The 19,944-nt window shown below is 35.8% G+C and overlaps 1 protein-coding gene across 2 annotated transcripts; it reads left to right on the top strand.

The window, feature by feature from the left end:
• The first annotated feature begins 1,242 nt into the window (after positions 1-1,242).
• Positions 1,243-13,665, top strand: GIMD1 (GIMAP family P-loop NTPase domain containing 1). Of its 2 annotated transcripts, none has more exons than XM_059395026.1 (3): positions 1,243-1,362; positions 3,098-3,492; positions 12,463-13,664. In XM_059395026.1, exons 2-3 carry the CDS (start codon positions 3,100-3,102, stop codon positions 12,721-12,723), a joined length of 654 nt encoding a protein of 217 aa, XP_059251009.1. In that variant the 5' UTR covers positions 1,243-1,362; positions 3,098-3,099; the 3' UTR covers positions 12,724-13,664. The 2 variants fall into 2 exon arrangements, with proteins under 2 accessions (XP_059251009.1, XP_059251018.1); XM_059395035.1 differs by lacking the exon at positions 1,243-1,362 and adding an exon at positions 1,369-1,486 and having other exon boundaries at positions 12,463-13,665.
• Positions 13,666-19,944: the final 6,279 nt, after the last annotated feature.

The raw sequence follows: 19,944 nt of genomic DNA, 5'->3' as shown, positions 1-19,944 counted from the left end.
CAGACTTTTTGAGAGGTATAGGAAAAGATGAACCAGAATATAACCATACTAAGGTTTCTACATCTTACACACTAAAGAGATAGTTGGAAAAGTATGCGTTATATAGAGAAAAAATTAAAGCTTTCAACAACAAGACGAAACCCCAATTTTAAGCAAAATGTATTTGGCCTCAATTTGTAGTTAGTTGTACTCCTTTTCTGAAATATACTATCATTAATTGATATGGAAACTACATGTGCAGATAGATATGAGCATGTTAGTGATTGCCTCAGTTAGGATAAGATAATTTCAATTTCATGGAAATAGCGAAGCATTTTCTTATAGAATTTTTTTAATTAATTTATTTATTTATTTTTTAATTTTTTATTTTTTATAAACATATATTTTTATCCCCAGGGGTACAGGTCTGTGAATCACCAGGTTTACACACTTCACAGCACTCACCAAAGCACATACCCTCCCCAATGTCCATAATCCCACCCCCTTCTCCCAACCCCCCTCCCCCCAGCAACCCTCTGTTTGTTTTGTGAGATTAAGAGTCACTTATGGTTTGTCTCCCTCCCAATCCCATCTTGTTTCATTTATTCTTCTCCTACCCACTTAAGCCCCCATGTTGCATTTATTAACTAAATACTGCTATGAACTCAATATCTTTTGATTGCATTTACATTGTGTATCTATTTGTTGAAACTTTTGATGTAGAGTAAATGAGAAACGTTCTATCATTTTCAATGGAAAAATTGTGACCATTGCTTTTGAACATCTAGTTTGTGTTTAATTGTTGTCAGTCTTGGGGTGCCTGGGTGGCTTAAAGCCTCTGCCTTCAGCTCAGGTCATGATCCCAGGGTCCTGGGATTGAGTCCTGTATTGGGCTCCCTCTCAAGTGAGGAGCCTGCTTCCCTCCTCTCTCTGCTGGCCTCTCTGCCTACTTGTGATCTCTGTCTGTCAAATAAGTAAATAAAATCTTATAAAAAAAAAAAAAAAAAGAAAAAGAAAAAGATAGAAAAGAATGGCTTTAAAAAATAGTTGTCAATTTTGCATTTATTTATGCTAGAAATAAGGTATTACCTATCAGCAATGCCCTAAAACAACTGATTTAATCTTGAAAATAAAGTTTCAGGAAGTATCTGTTGAAATGTTCAGCCTATCAGATGGCAAAAACAGTTCAGTGCTGATTAGAGAAAGACAGTGCACCATTTATGGAGAGGATTCTGGTAATAGATTAACCTAATAAAACACATACAGTATCAGTCCCAGAGTGGTACGGTGACACTGTCAGAAGTTTAAAGTTCATACCAAAGAACAACTGTTCCAGCTCCAGAAAAGTCTTTGTGGAAAAAGTATTTCTAAGATTGGAAAAAGGTAGGTGACATATAGCAAGTTATTGGGACTCTATAATAATTATTTTTTAAAATCATGCATTTGATTCAGGAGTAAAAAGAAACTTGAGTGACTGTGGTTCAGCCGACACAGCTGAATGAGCTGGGTAAGTTGGGGCACCTGGAGGGACTCCAAAAATGAGTGTCTTTTGTGTGGGGGTGTAAGGTTACTTCAAAATGTTCATATTAGAGTCTAGGGAGATTGGGGTGAGGGACAATAGAGGACAAGAAAGGCCAAAGGTATATAAAACTGAATAACAGAAGTACAAGTTATAAGCAAAAATAATAAATATGCATTTTTTGAAAGATTATTTATTTACTTATTTGACAGAGAGAGACACAGGGAGAGCGGGAGCACAAACAGGGGGAATGGGAGAGGAATGTGAGGAAATGGGAGAAGGAGAAACAGGGCTTCCAGGAAGCCCAATGTGGGGCTCCATCCCAGCACCCTAGGATCATGACCTGAGCCAAAGGCAGACACTTAAGGACTGAGACACCCAGATGCCCGTAAATATGCAATTTTAATTAAATGTTCTTACTTCTGAATCAGCAGGTTGAGTTCATTTGGCAATTGGCTATAGCTCTGTCTTACTGATCTAATGAAAATGATCAATGACTTTAAAATGCTTTTGTTCTAGGGCACCTGTGTGGTTCAGTTTTTAAGCATCTGCCTTCAGCTCCGGTCATGATCCCAAGGTTCTGGGATCAAGACCTGCATTGCGTGCGCTCCTTGCTCCATGGGAAGCCTGCTTCTCCTTCTCCCACTCCTACTGTTTGTGTTCCTTCTCTCACTGTGTCTCTCTCTGTCAAATAAATAAATAAAATCTTTGGGAAAAATTCTTATGTTCTACACAAAAGATTACCTCCATTTTAGGAGGGCAGTAAATGGAATAGATTCTCCCAAGATTCTCCTTCCTCTTAATTGAGCTACACAATATGTTGGGCTTTACTTCCTTTATTCAAAAGCCAGTAAGTTACTATGGTAGATCATGGAAATGATTTATTAATTATTTCCTAACAGAAATTACAAGCAGTTCTCATTTTCATCAGAATGTTGCCTGGTTGTAAAAAAAAAAAAAAAAAGTAAACAAAAACAGAAATCTTCTTTAACAGTATTCATGCTTTATAGGAGACAAACATTCAGGAAGTCAGGGAAGATAATTTTTTGCAGATGCCACTTGTGTGTGTATTCCAGGGGTAGAGAGATGGGGAAATTGGGGATGTTTTTTAAAATGCTAGAAAGATCCATTTCTTCCACTCTTCTGTTCCTACTTCTCCTCTAAAAGTGATTTATTTCCAAATATTGATGCTAGCCTCGTTAATGAACCCAGAAACCTCAGCACCCATTGCTAAACTGACTCACCTGCCACAATGACGACTTAACACATTCCTCCTAAACATGGTTTACATCATCTTCATGTAATTTCTTTTTTCCCCACTCATTTTCCGGCAATTATTGCTTCCTCGTCCCTTCTTTGTCTGTATTTGACTTCTCCCTCCTCTCCCATTGCAAACTACCAATATTATTTTAATCTTCCTGTTCTCATCGGGGTATCTCCACTTTAGTGGAGCACTCCTTCATGCTTTAGTCACTATGAATGAGGGGTAAGTAAGTAAGCCAAAAATAGTACCAGAAATGTTCCAGGCCAAGTAAGAAGGCTTACCTTGGGTGAATATTGAAGCCTAACTGCTTATGCTGAACCTTTGTTTACCCACAGACATGACAGACTCTAACAAGATGATCATCAACTTGGCCCTCTTTGGCATGACTCAGAGTGGAAAAAGTTCTGCTGGGAACATTCTTCTGGGAAGTACTGACTTCCACAGCAGCTTTTCTCCATGTTCTGTAACCAAAGATTGTTGTCTGGGCCGCAGTTGTCACCTCTGTGGCTTCATGCGTCGAGGGGGGCAAGAGATAACTCTGCAGATTCAGGTCTTGGACACTCCAGGTTATCCACACAGCAGGTTGAAACAGGAGCATGTAAAACAGGAAGTCAAGGAGGCCCTGGCACATCACTTCGGGCAAGAGGGTCTCCATCTTGCACTGCTGGTCCAGAGAGCAGACGTGCCTCTCTGCGGACAGGAAGCATCTTCCTCAGTCCAGATGATTCAGGTAATACAAAAAGGCAATTACACTAATGCCATTATTTCTATTTGTAGAACATTATCCTATGACAATCTGTTTAAGAGACAAGTTTAGAGCAAGTTTAAAACAACTGTTGGGTGATGGGTATTAAGGAAGGCACGTATTGCATGGAGCACTGGGTGTTATACGCAAACAATGAATCATGGAACACTACATCCAAAACTAATGATGTATTGTATGGTGACAAACATAACATTAAAAAAAAAAGAGAGAGACAAAAAAATAAGTGTTGGTCACAAAGAAATGGTAAAAATTACTTGATTTTTCCTACCAAGAGTCATTTTTACAATTTCCTTTAGAGGAATTCAGTCATTTTACATCTAGGTCACAGACAAACTCCTCTGAATCCCCAAGTAAGATGCTAGAATTCAGAAGTTAACTGACCCTTGAGTGAATTTGTAAATGTGTTCAGACCAGCTGTTTCAGAATCAACTGGGCTGTTGTTAAAAATGCATATTCATCCAAGCTGTACTAAATTTCAAGAGTAGAACCTTCATACCTGCATTTGCATAAATGGTCCATTTTTTTTTTTAATAGCAAAGTTTAAGAACTACTAAAACTTGTATCCTTTTAACATCAAGGGCACAATCTCTTATAGTTTACTAACAAATGGGTGTTCACTCACTGATTTAGTCACTGAAAATTGTATCAGTTACTTATACGGAGCTTAATGACTGATGAACAATATATCAGTCCTGTCCTTAAAAAACTTAGAGTCTAGAAGAGACAAATAGATAAACAAGTACAAGACAATACACTAAGTGCCAAAGTAGTATAAAGTATGGCCTGGGAAAAAGCAAGTTTCACTGTAATTTATATCATCGTGAGCTGTGCTTTATTGATAAGAAAGACATCAGGAATTTCAGATGCTCTGAGTGCCTCATCATCTATAGGGTCAGCAACTCATTCACTGTAGCCAAGAAAAGACCACAGAGACCTCAGCGTGAACATGAATAACATATGCCACCTTGCCTAGTGGTCTGTCCGTGTTTGTTTGTTCATTTATTAGAAGTTACTAAATTGGAAGCTTGTTTAGCCAGTCTAGTAAGGATCTGGGAATAGGGAGGGCTTATGAATATGGCTATAACTAGGAGATGGAGGGAGTAATACTTGCATATGGTACATACACATGTATGAACCAGGTCCATCTATAAGCAACAATTCCTGGAAACTGCTCATTGAGCTGCTCCATTCTACTCATCTCTTGATTCTCTAGTCTGGGGCCACCATTTAACCAATGGACTTGACTAGTATTACTCAGTAGCCTCATTAAGTCACCAAGGTTAAGAGAACTCTTCACTACTAGAAGCTCCACAGGTGAACTACAGGGAGAATACAGAGCAGACATTTTTTTCACTCAAGAATTTGTATAAATGCCACTCTTCTTTCAACCCAATCTCTGATCACATAGATACAAGATCTGTTACACTTAGAAAGATAGTGTACTTAGATTCAAATAAATATTTTTTCCCTTTAACTTGTTAAGGCATAAGATTGTTTTAAATGACAGACACACTTTTTTTTTTTTCAGTAACTGCATGTTTTTAAAAATGGAAAAAAAAAAAAAGAGCCATATGTGAAATCACAACAAACTAGCGGAAAAAATTAGGGAGACAAGAGTATAAAAAAAATATTCTTCATCATCTAACTCCTGAAAAATCAAGGACATGCTGTGCAAAAGCAAAGAAGAGAAGATGATTGCAATTAAGAAACAATGTGGAATCTAAGACAACCCACAAACTTCCCCCAAACTATTAAAGACTACATTTCAAACAATATTTCTGGTAGAAATCAAGTGAGGGAAAACCTGTTGCCATTCCACCAGTGTAATTTTTTTTAAATAAGTTTTAAAGTTCATTTAAAGCTGTTACTAAGTTGAAGATACAGATGGATATAAATCAGTAAATTCAGTAAATGCACAAATATTTCTCAAAAACTAACCTCTTTCCTTATGTCTCCAGATTGTTCTCTATGCTTGTCCTATGCTTAGCTGAAAAGGGTATTTTAAAAGACATACAATTTAAGGGTGCCTGGGTGGCTCAGTCAATTTAGCATCTGCCTTTGGCTCTGGCCATGATGGTGGGGTTCTGGGATTGAGCCCTGCATCATTGGGCTCCCTGCTCAGTAGGAAGTCTGCTTCTCCCTCTGCCTCTGCCTGCCACTCCTCCTGCTTATGTGCTCTCTCTCTCTCTCTGCCAAATAAATAAAACATCTTTTTTAAGAAAAAAAGACATACATTTTAAAAATAGACTTTTTTTCCGGTTTTAGGATATGGAGCTCTATTGTAATCCCTTAATTTTTTTTTTTATACAAGTGAATTTGATTCATACATGCCTCTGATCTTTTTAAAAAGTCCCTGGCATACAGCCGCCTTCTCTTACCACTGCTTTCTTAATTCAGTGTCCAGTTCATGACTTAAAGGCAGAGAGGAGATGGGCTACAATTAAACTCAGATCCAGAATTTTTTTTTCTAAAATAAATATCTTTTCCCTCCCAGGAAAACTGAGAAGCCAAGATTTAGTAACCTACAGAGGGGCCCATGACCCCTGGTAGGCACCGCAGTCCTATTCTGAGCTTCCATCATAATTTTTGGTTGAAGATCGCCTATGCACAAGCTGGCTGTTTATGACCTTCTTCCTGAAGGTGCTTCAGTTACTGGTGGCAGCCATCTGGATGTGCTCACAGATTAGGAGCAGCTGCAGAATGTCTGAATATTCAACAGGACCAACAGCTGTTAGGAAGAGCAAGGAGTTAGTTGTTAAGGTCCTCTTGGTTCCAGACACACCCTGGATTTCTTTTTCTTCCTGGCTTATGCAAAATGGGGGATGGAATATCTGCCTTCTCCCTTTTGCTTTCCTCCTTTCTGGCAGCACTCACGCCTGCCTCGGAAGGAGCCTACAAGGCCAGTGCCAGAGAAGTGACCTCTTCTTTCTTGTACCTCCCTGTGGTCTCTTCAAATATCTCTTTTAATTTGTGCTCTAATATTTTTTGGAGGGGTTGTAGGCTGCAGCAATGACAAATGAAACATTTCCCCAAATGATCCCTTTTTTTTTAAATTTATGTTAGGCCTTCCTAATTTATAGCAAAATGGTGGAGATGTGAGTCATCTCCCCAAAATTGGGAAATAAAGGGAATGATTCATCTAAATATTATCTGAATATCATTTGACTGTTATTTAAAAATCCACAAATAATGAATAAGAGAAGACAATAAAATCACCTTAAGAAAAGTGCTAGCAATCAGCCAAACTGCACTAGGAATTGAATCCAGGAATTGACTAAATTCCAAATTCTTTCCATTATCATGGTACCATGTATTATTACTGTACATAATCAGGCTTCAAGCAGGTATTTTTTATTTAGAATGAACAACTCAAATGTTGGTGTTATAGGTGGGTATGTACACAAAAGACTCAGAGAGGCAAACACAAGGCCTGAAAATACTTAACAAAGATAACAAGCTTAGTTCTTGGATAGAATTTAGTGGAAAAATAAGCCTTCTTACAATTCTAAGTATTTGACTATAAATACTACTACAAGTTTCTTGGCTTCGGTTCCTCACTTTTAAAATGAGGATAATTTTACCTATGTTCAAAAAGTTTAAGGTTTTTGTTTAATGATGTAATATGCTCTGCATTTTGCCTGACTTAGAGTAGATTTCATAGAAAATTACTATCATTATTAACATTTTTATTGTTTTTGTCACTACGCAGATTGTAATGAGTACCTCATTCAAATGAATTACTGGATATGAGCAATCTATTATAGATAAAGAGCATGGCTTCTGGAGTAAGTTATACTTGTGGTCAAGCTCCTACTTAGTTACTTGTTTGCTTTGGGACCTTGGGCAAGTAGCTTCTCCAAATCTCAATCTCTTCATTGGTAAATTGGGAAAAATAATAGTGTCTACTTGACTGGGTTATTTTCAGGACTAATTTCATATTAACATAATAGTAAATTAACTCGGGCACTAGCACAAGATGAGTGCACACTAAGTGTCAGCTATGGTCATTATAATTTTATTGTTCATGTTTGTCTTACACTAAAATTAGGACATATTATTTGTAAACTTCTTCAGGATTATCTTGATCAGAGTGAAATCAAATTTACACAGCCCCGATGTATAAGAACTTCTCTATTAATTTAGAAAAAAAAAAAATCCGGGAAGAAAATGCACTGGCTTGGTAAAGGTTAAAGTAAGAAGCTCCAGTTTAGTGGGAAGGACATGGTCTAGGCAGGTAGGGGACCTCTGTTATAGGCCCAGGCCTGCCAACAATCCAGCTGTGAGGCTTTGGCCATTTAACATCACATGTCACAATATTCCCTTCTATAAAATACGCCAATTTGGACAAAATATCTCTAAGGTTGAATATTTACTGAATCTGATCTAACAAAGTCTTATCATTCAGCTCTCGGCAAAAGAAATGTGGTGCTTTAAGAGGAATGAGAGTAAGGGAATAGTATGAAATATAAAGAATGGTCCTTATTGTCCTCCTGTTCCATGATAATTTTTTTCTCAGTTGATGTAATAGTTGGCTTTTTTAAAAATTCCCCCTAAAAAGTCCAGATGCTATGATTTCATCAACCACAAACAAATGGGGCAGGGCTGGTGAGGTCCTGGGAAAATGAACATAATTCCTGGAAAACAAAGTTTATATCCTAACTGGTTGTCCCAAAAGGACTAAATGGACTCATACCCATTAGCACTCTGAAACCAAACAATTCATGATTGATTATAAAATTTCCATCTAGCTTAGTACTATATTTAAATTATTAACACCAGATAACTTACATTAACTCATCTTACTCTTGGATTTTTATGTGAGGTATCAATCAACTGTGATTATTCTTTCTCTGGGTCCATAGAGAACACGTTTGGCCACTAACATGATGACTATACACCAAGCGACACTACTTTCAAATAGTCAACTATTTTCCAGCCAAAAATCAATCTAAAGATTATAAGCTAAATCAACCATTCTCTTCTATTTTTGGCAGTAATTCAAAAGTGCAATTTCTCTCACAGTTTAGGACATGAGCATCCTTCCATAAATAACTATCAACATGTAAAAACTTCCCAGTGGCTGAACACATGGACTTGCAAGTGGTGTTGAGCTTACAAATCTATTTTCCTTAGGTGGTTGAACTCATTTTCCCTGAATGTTATTATAGTTTAAAGTATAGGAAATATCTGGTGGAGACAAAAAGGGAATGTGTTAATGTTACAACCTAGAAAACCAGGAACTAAAGATATACTGTGAAAGTTATACAGTTATACAATTGAACGCAATAAGTACTCACCTAGCAAGAGAAGAATTCTATATTATAATATATAACTCAGGAAGGGATCACTTGGGCCAAACAGTTTATTTAGCATGAATTTTTATTATGGTGATGTTTCAAAAAATATTTAATGACAAATGTGGTTCATGCATCAACCAAAACCCAGGGGGTAGACCTGGAGGTAGCACTCAAAAGGTTAAGGGTAGTGTCTATTTATTAACTTGTAATATACATTTCAATATAACCATCAAAATAAACAGATCAATACTGGGTGAATATTAGAACTGGCTCTAAATTTGTGAAACTTTCAGAGATAAGAATGTTCAAGGATCATTAGTTTCACTTTAGAGAACTCCCAATACTATACACTATACAATCCCCAATAAGGCTCAATCACTCTCTTTACTTTGTACATCTTCACTGCCCTATAACTCTCTTGTTGCTTCCTATGCTTGAAGCATCATCACATGCTAGAAAGTGGATCTGATTCCTCCCCTTACCTTCACTTTCCACCCCAACCCCAAACCGGGCCAAATGTCTGCCTCTATAGCACCAACATATTTTCTATCACAATACCTGCAAGTTACAACAAATGGAAAGTGTTTTCTTTCCTGTCTGTCCCTCTTCCTCAGTTCTAAGTTAGTACAAAAGAATCTCCACTAGACATAAGCAGAAAAGTGTATGTCATGGTCCACTCTGTGTTCCTGAAACAAAGTAACCCTCAGAAAATCTTTGCAGAAGGAATAAATCACCTGGAGTTCTTTTTAAAATTCAAATTCCCAGGTTCCATCCCTAAAAATTCTGATGCATTTTTAGCAAACATCTCAAGTGGTTCTGATGTACATAACCCAGAAATCTCTTTATTCCCAGAATCTAGATCTATTTAGCACTTCTTAAAGTTTTCAACTATTTGTATTAATTTGCTAGGGCTGCCATAACAAATTTCACTACTTGGGTGGGTGTCTTTTAAGCAACAGAAGTGTGTTATCTCTCAGTTCTGGAGGCTAGGAATCTGAAATGAACATTAGCAGGATTAATTCCTTCTGTGGGCTGTGAGTGAAGAATCTATCCAAGGGTCTTGATTTTCTTTTTTTATGTTTTTATGTTTCTAATACCAATCGTATTGCATTAGTGGCTTTAACTTGACTAATTATATTGGCAACAACCCTTTGTCAAATAAAGTCACATTCTGAAGTACTAGAGGTTAGGATTTCAACATATGAGTTTGGGGACACCTGGGTGGCTCAGTTGGTTAAGCAGCTGCCTTTGGCTCAGGTCGTGATCCCGGCGTCCTGGGATCGAGTCCCACATCGGGCTCCTTGCTCAGCAGGGAGCCTGCTTCTCCCTCTGCCTCTGCCTGCCATTCTGTCTGCCTGTGCTCGCTCTCTCCCCCTCTCTCTCTCTGATAAATAAATAAAATCTCAACATATGAGTTTGCAGTGGGATACACAATTCAAACCATAACACCTGTTTATTTTGCGACTCTTTGATCTTTTTCACAAGAAATACATTACAACATACTAAGTATGACAAGTGTTGCTATGTCACTATTAGCTAAAATGTGATGTTGACATTACACATATACTTAGATTTACAAACAGCTATCTTCCTTAAAAGTTGGGCTAATTTAAATTTTAATAATTTATGTTTTGAGGGCACATAAGAATATACCAATTAAAATACCTTCTTAAAAGTTCTTTTGTAAGGTTCTTCTGTAAGGTTATTTTGTAAGTTCTTTTTGTAATAGAATCTATTAAAAATAATTATTCATTTAATGTACTAATCCTGAAACTTCCATTCAGATTTTCTTCAGTCAGGGCACTTTTAGGAGAACCAGAAATACACAATTATTCTATGGTGCAGACAAATTTTAAACAGATATGAGGAAAAATTTTGGACTTAATCATTGAGAGAGTCTGAATGCAAAAGAGAAAGTACAGACTACACGCAAATCCATGAGCAGGAACTACAGAACACAAGAGAAGTTTTACAGGAAGGTAAATTTTTTGTCCCAAAGATTAAACTTCAAAACTGAAGCCTCAAAATAAATAAATAAAACCCTAAGCCTTCTGTTTGAGGTGATGGTGAGGCTCCAAACTCCTAATTAGTCCAACCACTTTCTATTGAGAGATTACAACGTGAGGCTTTGATAAGAAAGACATAGATTCTAGCTTCCAAAAGCTCACAGAGATAAATACATAAATACATAGCTCTGATAAATGACAAACTGTATTAGAAACCGTAATTGGTAACCATGGTCTAGATATGTTTAAATTTAAATATATTGTCCCACAGTTGCCATATTTCCATATTACTTACCTGTCTAGATTCTTCCTCCTCTCCTTCCTTTCTCTCTCTTCCTCTTTCTCTCTTCATTTTCAGTTTTTCAGTTTTATAAATACCAGTCCTACATTTGTTATATACATTGGCAAGAGTTTCCCAACCTGTCTTTCAGATTTTTTAAACCCGAGTTTGTATTATCTCCCACAAAGCATTATCAACATAATTTCAAAAGGAATAAAGTGTGTAAAGTGATGAGCATAGTGTCTACCACTAAATATTAGTTATTCTCCCTTCTTTCTTCCTTCTGATTACTAGAGGTCCTGGATATTTGTTGTATTTATTCCTAAGTATTTCATATTTTTCTGAAAACTCAAAAATGAAAAACTTTAAATCTTCTATTTAGGATGATGGTGAGGGTCTAAACTCCAAATTGCTATTATAAACTGGTAGCACCTTTGAAAATATTTTGGTAACAAGAATATTTGAAATGAAAGGAATGTCATTTTACTTCCACAATGTCATGATTTCCTATAACTTTTGGAATATTAAAAATGTTAAATGATTATTTCTAGACACCTTCCACATTGTGTGAACAATTTGCCACATTCTGTTGCTTCCATTTTATATCAGCTTATTTTCACTAATAGAACAAGACTTTATTCCATAACCAACTTCCACACATTACGAAACAAAGGAATACCAGTCTTCCATGTTTTTCAACCACATTAGAGGAAGTCCTCTGATAAACTGGGCTTGATTCTGGCATGTGAAGTGAAGAGGATTCGAATCACAGTAATGTTTTGTCGTTGTTCCAAATTACTAAATGTAATTTGATCTTAGCTTTTCCATTACACATCATTGGATTAGTCAATAGATTGTAACCAGATTATGTAATTATAAATCCTCAGAAGATACTTTTAGTTATGATAATAACACAACATTCCTACAAAAAAGGATAGGATAATTCCCTTGGCCGAAGTCCTTTGACTTAAAGGAACTGTAATTCTAATAGCTTCAGGTTGGCAGGTAAATATAAATTATTGCTGAATGTTGTAAATGAAATTGTATCATATGCAGCATTAATAATACGCAGTTCTGAAGTTGTATATACATAAATTATAAGAGCAAATTAAAATGAAGAAAGCCTTTTTTTAAAACAAAATCTGCCCATCTCTCTATTTCCATTATTTGACCCCATCTTCACTCCCCATTACATATATCAGCTTTTAGTAACATAACATCCAGATCTGTTGACTGTCTATGTGTCTAATATAGGTCTAATAACTAATATATATCTAAAAAACTATCCTTTGCTTGTGTTTGAGGACTATGGGCCAAGTCAAATAGCCATTTAACTTCTTCTTTCTTTCAGGAACTTCTGGGACATGCTTGGAAGAATTACACTGCCATTCTTTTCACCCATGCAGAGAAAATAGAAGAAGCTGGGTTCACTGAAGATAAATACTTGTGTGAGGCCTCCGATACACTGCTGACCCTGCTAAATTCTATTCAGCACAGATGTATTTTCCAGTATAAAAAAGGAAACTCACTAAATGAACAAAGAATAATAATCTTAGAAAGAATCATGGAATTCATAAAAGAAAATTGTTACCAAGTTCTTACCTTTAAATAAAATTTAGATAAAAGGAAAATAACATTGGGTTTTAGAGTCAGAAACCTTGTTTCAAAATGCCTCTGTTAGAATGGATGAGAACTGTCAGAATTCCCATAGGCTGCTGGTTGGAGTGTACATTTGGTATAACCAATTTTGGACAACTGTTTGGCAGTTAAGAAGAATATAAAGTAATCAAAATTCCTAACACAAATCCTATGACACAGCAACTGCCCTCCTAAGTATACATTCAGCAGAAATGCGTACATTTGTGCACCAAAAGACATGTGTGTATAATAATGCTCATAGCTGTACTATTCGTAATAGCTAAGTAGCTATTGGAAATTATCCAAATGGCCATTAACAGTTAAATGGATAAGCAAATTGAGGTATGTTCGCACAGTGGAGTATTATACAATAATGAGAATGAGCAAACTACAACTGCACGTGACAATATCAATGAACTGCCCAAACGGAAAGTTGAAAGAAGCCAGACGTAAAACAGGATATATTGTATGATCCTGTTTATATAAAGTTCAAAAGCAGTCAAAACTGATGTAATATAAACTACTCTGATGTTAGAAGTGCTGGAAATCAGGAGAGATCACTCTCTGGGGAGGATAATTAGCATGCTCTGGGCGGCTTCTGAGATTCTGGTGATGTTTCATTTTCCGACCTGGAGACTGGTTTCAGAGTGTTCACTTTGTGAAAATTCAACAACGAACAGTTCTGATTCCCAAACTGTTTGGTGTATCTGTTATATTTAAATAAAAGTTAAAATGAAAAATTACTACCTATATTTTAAAAACTATCTCCACTACTTACTTGATGCTAGACAAGGAAAATTATTTAATCCTGTGAAATCCTCATTTGGAATATCCTCTTGATAGTTACTATAATGATTAAACAACTTGGCTCATGGTAGATGCTCAATAAATGTTAACTTTCTTTTCCCATCTTCTTAAAACTGTGGTTCCTATTTAGGGTTGGAAATGCAGGTAAAAATTCAGAGCCCAGCCTTGCGGCAGAAACAAGGGTAACAATAATCAAAAATGAATAAAACCTTACCTTAAGAAGAGCCTTCTCTACTTTATAAGGTTTGTCACTTTGGCTTAGTAGAGAGCTCCAGGATGGTCTCAAGGCAGCAGTGAGGACTGAAGGAAAATAATTCTAGTCAATCACAACACCCAAGACCACCACTAAATCAAAACTGGGTCACCCTCATGTTTAACATTTGTACATGAGCTTTATAATTTATAAAATTCTTTAACTAAGATAGTTCCTAATTTACAAACATCTTGGTTTCATATTTTTTAAGTGTGTAATACACTAATTTCCCATTAGAAATAAAATTATAGCTTGTGATTATTCTCCCCGGTAAGCTCTCAAAAGCCTACTTGATGCTTAATTTTACCTGAACTCTAGCATAAATGGTATTAGAAAACCTAGAACCAATTTAATTGTAAAGTGAGAGCTTCAACAATGGAGCTGATTTAAGAACTAAATAAAAAATTGACACTTCCCTAGGGGTTGGTCACTTGGTGACAGAAAAAGATATTTACATATTTAAGAATTTATTTATTTATTTATTTATTTATTTGAGAGAGAGAGAGAGAGAGAGAGAGAGAGAGTACAAGTTGGGGGGAGAATCAGAGGCAGAGAGAGAAGCAACCTCCCCGCTGAGCAGTGAGCCCAATGTGGAGCTCCACCCCAGGACCTTGAGATCATGACCTGAGCCAAAATCAGATGCTTAACCCACTAAGCCACCCAAGTGCCGGCAGGGGTTTGAGGCTGAGAAGCTGAAACTAAAGTGAGTGGTGAGGAGAGGGGGAAATTCAGGTTTTAAGCCCTTCATATCCTTCATTCATGTGATGTCAACTCTTCTAGAACATAAATACTAGTTTCAGGAAAAATATATTATACAGAACATTAAGGGTTCAAGATCTTTGGTGTTAATAATTGATAGAGGGAAGGTGTCACCACCAGTTTCAAAGAGGAAGACTTCTGTGTTGTTCTTCCTTGAATTATTTTTATATCATCATATATATGTATATATACTTAACTCCCTAAAATGTGATCATATAACATACTTGACTTTCTTTTAGTAGTCTTGTATGTTGCTTTTTTGGTTTGCCATTACTTCTCTTCCACCTCTCCTTCTCCTAATGCACATCAGCCAATTAGAAAGAGCTCATGTCAACAAAGAGCATGACATACGCCATTCCTATTTTCTGCATGTCCAAGTAAATTACACAGAGTACACATATACATATAAGCATATGGAGGACTTTTGTCTTATTTTTGTTTTTATTTATTGAACTTACTTTGATGTGGAGAGGAGAGGGGGAGAGAAAGGGAGAAAGAGAGAATCTTCAGGAGATCATGACCTGAGCTGACATCAAGAGCCAGATGCTTAACTAAGTCACCCAGCTGCCCTGACTTTTGTTTTTCCTTTTCTTTTTTTAAAGATTTTCACATTAAACTCTCTATAGTATCCTTTTTTTTAACTTACTACTACCTCATAAAAATTCCTTCAACTCTGAAATGTAACTTATTAAATTCAACCCTCCTTACACTTCAGTGTATTTGTAACAGTCTGTGCAACTGCTTCTCTATCGATGTGTACTCCAGTTTTCTGCCACCTAAAAGTCATTCTCCAACTATTTCTGTATATTTATTTTTATATAATATTGATTTTTCCCCTGTAAGTTATATTCTGTAAGTTATATTCCCTGTAAGTTATATTCTGCTTGAAAGTATACATACAATTTAATTTCAATATATCTTACCCAATTTCTTTTCATATTGTAAGAAATTTTATTTTCACCACCATTTCTGTACCCTTTCCCTATATTCTTGTCACAATCAGTGTTAGCATCCTAAATACCTACTGCTAACACGTTTGATAAATGTAAAATCATCTTACTTTAATTTGCATTTCCCAGACTACTATTAGAGTAAGATGTTGCTTATTTAGATTTACTCATCTATGGATTGTCTCTTCATATTCTTTGTCCTTTTTTATCAATTTTCTATTGGATTACTTCTTACAATGATTCTTTGCTTGATCGACACTTCTGTTAGGCTTAAACTTCTCCTAGCCCCACCTATGCACTTCCTTGCAAAATCTAGTCTCGGCAAGGACTCTGGTACCTCAGTTTACCAAGACCCTCCCACTCTCAATATCTGATCAGGTTCCTTATCTCCACCAACTCCCAAGTGACCCCTGATCCCCACCCTGCTCCTTACTTGTGAATTCCCACTTGCCTACGCTACACTGGGAGTTGAGCCCAATCTCTTTCCCAACTCTAAAATTCCATTGCAGTAGTCCTATACCTACCTTGATGTTCCTTTTAAAAAACTGCCTTACCATCTTTAACAACTGTCATTAAATTTTTTTTTAACACTCCCTGCTTGGCAAAATAGAAGAGCTCACTGTATACTATAGATATTAGTCTTTCATCTGTCTTTTATGTAGCCTTTTTTGGTCAATTCTATTATTTATCCTTTAACTTTGTTTATGAGAACTTTTGCCAAACTAAATTTGTGAATTTTCTTATACTCATGTATTTCTATGTACATCATACAAGATAAGGTTTTAGTTTCATTTCCTTCCAGATGGGTAACCAATTATATTTTCTCTATTAAATAATTCATCCTTTCCCTACTGAAGAAAGATAGACAGAGGGAGGTAGATTATATATACAGAGAGATTTCCTCTATCCATTTCTAGACCTACTTTGGATTCTTATTTCTTTCTATTACCTATTTTATATTACTATCAATACCAGAATGATTTAATCAAAATGGCTTTATATTATTCCTTGACATCTAGAACAAGTTTCTCATGATTCTCTTATTTTATGTTATCGTATTTCTTGCATTTTTTCTTTTCCTTTACTAAATCAGCTTTGCTGATCCTTGATAATTTGAAAGTTCTGATATGCATTAAGGATTATTTCCTTATTCCTGAATTTAGAATCAAGCACTATTGTGTGATAACAAAGTAACAACTACATCCCTAGCCGAGAACTTTCTACATAGCATCATGCCCTCACCTACTAAAATAGACCTTTAAAACACTTTCATTTCCTCCGTATCCTTTTATCCTTCCCATGTCCTCCTTAGGGAAGAGAGCTTTGGAAAGTTTTTCTTTCCCCATTACCAAATCTTGCTAAGACACTTAATTAAAGACTTCCCTGACAGATTGCCCCTTCTGTTCAAGTCTTTTCTTAACAATTACATTGACCATTCCTGGTAGATTACCATTAGCTCTTTTAAATTAATATACAAATATTAGAAGGTCCATTCCTTAACGCTGTTTTCACCTTCCCTCATCTTCATAATTAGTGTGTTATATATACTCCTAATATATTCTTAATTCTAGCACAGTATCTAAGAGGCATTAAATTCTAGACATATTCTTCTATGTACCATTATGCAGCAGCAATCCTCACACCTTACAATAATCAGCATAATGGAGTAGAAAACTAATTCGTTAGCTGGTAGCAGGTAGTTGAATCACAAGAATGGTGAGACACTGAAGTGAACATCTTACTGTGCTGTACTCTACTGGAAGTTGGTGGGTTTTTGTTGTTGTTGTTGTTGTTGTTGTTGTTGTTTTTGATAACTGTGCATGTATATCCATTGAATAAATTCACCATAACTGGGGATAATTACAACTTGCAACAAAAGAACCATGTAACCAAAACTAGCTCTAGGCAAAAGAAATGATGTCCGGAGAGTTCATCCTTGGTATCCCACCACCTTTCCCATAGGCTATAATTTGCAATCTTTCCTTATTGCAATCTTTCCTTCAGAGGCCCAATCTGTGCACTATTCTCACCTGGAAGACAGAAACCTCTATTGAGCTTTGTATTTGAAAGTGCTTTGAACATTTTGGAGGACTGGAAAATAGTATACTTGATATTTTTGTGCAGCTAAGATTCAAGTCCCATTAGCACATACCATCTTGGCGCATTGGTGACTCAGCCCTAATACTAGCTCTGACCTTTACTAGGTTTATTCTCCTAAATATATTACCTCAATTAGCAATTTCAGACTTCTACTTTTAGTTATGTTTATCTATATTGTGCCATGTTTTCCATAAAGAATTTGCTTAGATTTTCAGTTCTACTGATTTTCAGGGATATTATAATTCTTTACAAAAGGCTTATGTTTTTAAGTGGCACTGCTATTTCCCAAATTCTCAAACTTTATTTAAAAATTAGTGTCTTCACAAGCACCTGAGGTTTTTTTCAAAGCATGTACTGTTTTAAGAGAAAATGTTATCCTTTTATATGAAAACTAAGGTTACAGAAAAAAGTTATTTCTATCAACATCATTCTCTTTTGCTAAACATATTGAAAGTAACTTTTAGTTTGCATTTTTCTTAATCTTTTTCAAAGAGAAATCAAATTGTGGTATTGATTTTGGATAACTTCCATACTACTCTTTCCAAATTCCCCAGGCTTAAAAAGCTGAATGGGTTTAAAATTAGTAAGTATCAGCCAAATATGCAATCCTAGAGCTGAAAATTTAAGTGGATGCATATATATATATATATATAGAGAGAGAGAGAGAGAGAGAGAGAGAGAGAGCGCATTTCTCTACTGGGATGTATAATATTCTAATGAGGTAATTTACCCCCCCCCCAAAAAGTAAGACTTTGTTAGAGCAGCCTTCATATGAAGGCTCATCACAAATATTTCACTGTAAAATTAGGAGACATTAATATTACTATTTGAACAATACTGTGTATTATGTAGCAATAGGAAAGGCAAGAAGACTAGCTACCCCTTCATTAAAAAGGATGTTTTTTGGAATTATTGAGCCCCAGGCTTGTTTCTGCTGCCGTTGCTACAGACAATAGCCTGCCAGATAGGAAATGATGTTGATGAAGACATAAAATAACACTTACACACACATTTTATTCAGAAATCCAGAGAGCTGGGAATAGTGTGTTAGGAGGGGAGTGGGAGTCAGGAAAGGGAGGGAAAAAAAATAAACAAGGGAATACATAAGGGTGAAAAAATATAATATGCAACAATTAATTCACACTCTGAAATTCCAGATGGCTCACTTTCAAACCAGCAATTATTTCATTGTTCTGGGTCCTTTTTCCAAAATTTTTTTTTTTTTGGAGTTATACCCCTATGAATTATCTCTGCCAAGACTTATCCAAAGGAAAAACCATAACTATAAAAAGTACAGTAAGCAAGAATGTGTAAGTCACTAACTCCTTTCTATTCCAATAAGTTGGTACCTGAAGATCTGGTTTTGTATAAAGGCATCTGAGCTGTCAGCAGCTACCCTTCTTTTCATTATTATTACAAATTTGGGGGTTATCATCTGAGTAGTACTGCAAATGAGGCCTAACTATAAAGTTGCTCCTGGATTAAATAAATACATATTGTCTATTTATCTATCTATCTGGAACTTAAGTTACTTCTCTCATAGATTGGCTTTTGGGATAGACTGTCAGATCAGTGCCCTCAACAGAGCACTATGCAAAGATTCAAGGCACATGGTTCTTCAAAATGAAACTTTATTTGGAAAACCCAAAAGACTCCACACCAAAACTGCTAGAACTCATACAGGAATTCAGTGAAGTATCAGGATATAAAATCAAAGTGCAGAAATCAGTTGCATTTCTGTGCACCACGAACAAGACAGAAGTAAGAGAAATTAAGGAGTCAATTCCATTTACAATTGTACCCCAAACCATAAGATACCTAGGAATTAATCTAACCAAAGAGGCAAAGAATCTGTACTCCAAAAACTAAAATACTCATGAGAGAAACTGAGGAAGAAACAAAGAAATGGAAAAATGTTCTATGCTCATGGATTGGAAGAACAAATATTGCAAAAATGTCTATGCTACCTAGAGCAATCTATACATGTAATGCAATCCCTATCAAAATACCAACAACTTTTTTTAAAGAAATGAAACAAATAATCCTAAAATTTATATGGAATCAGAAAAGACCTCAAATAGCGAGAGGAATGTTGGAAACAAAACAAAAAGTTGGTGGCATCACAATTCCAGATTTCAAGCTCTATTACAAAGCTGTTATCATCAAGATAGTATGGTACTGGCACAAAAACAGACACATAGATCATCGGAACAGAACAGAGCCCAGAAATGGACCCTCAACTCTATGGTCAACTGATCTTCAATAAAGCAGGAAAGAATGTTATAAAAATAAAAAATTTAAAAAAAATAAAAAAAAAAAAAAAAAA

The sequence above is a fragment of the Mustela nigripes genome, chromosome 1 (genome assembly GCF_022355385.1).
Source record: "Mustela nigripes isolate SB6536 chromosome 1, MUSNIG.SB6536, whole genome shotgun sequence".
Taxonomy (NCBI): Eukaryota; Metazoa; Chordata; class Mammalia; order Carnivora; family Mustelidae; genus Mustela; species Mustela nigripes.
The sequence above is the reverse complement of the archived record's forward strand: the minus strand, read 5'-3'. Positions and strand labels throughout refer to the sequence as shown.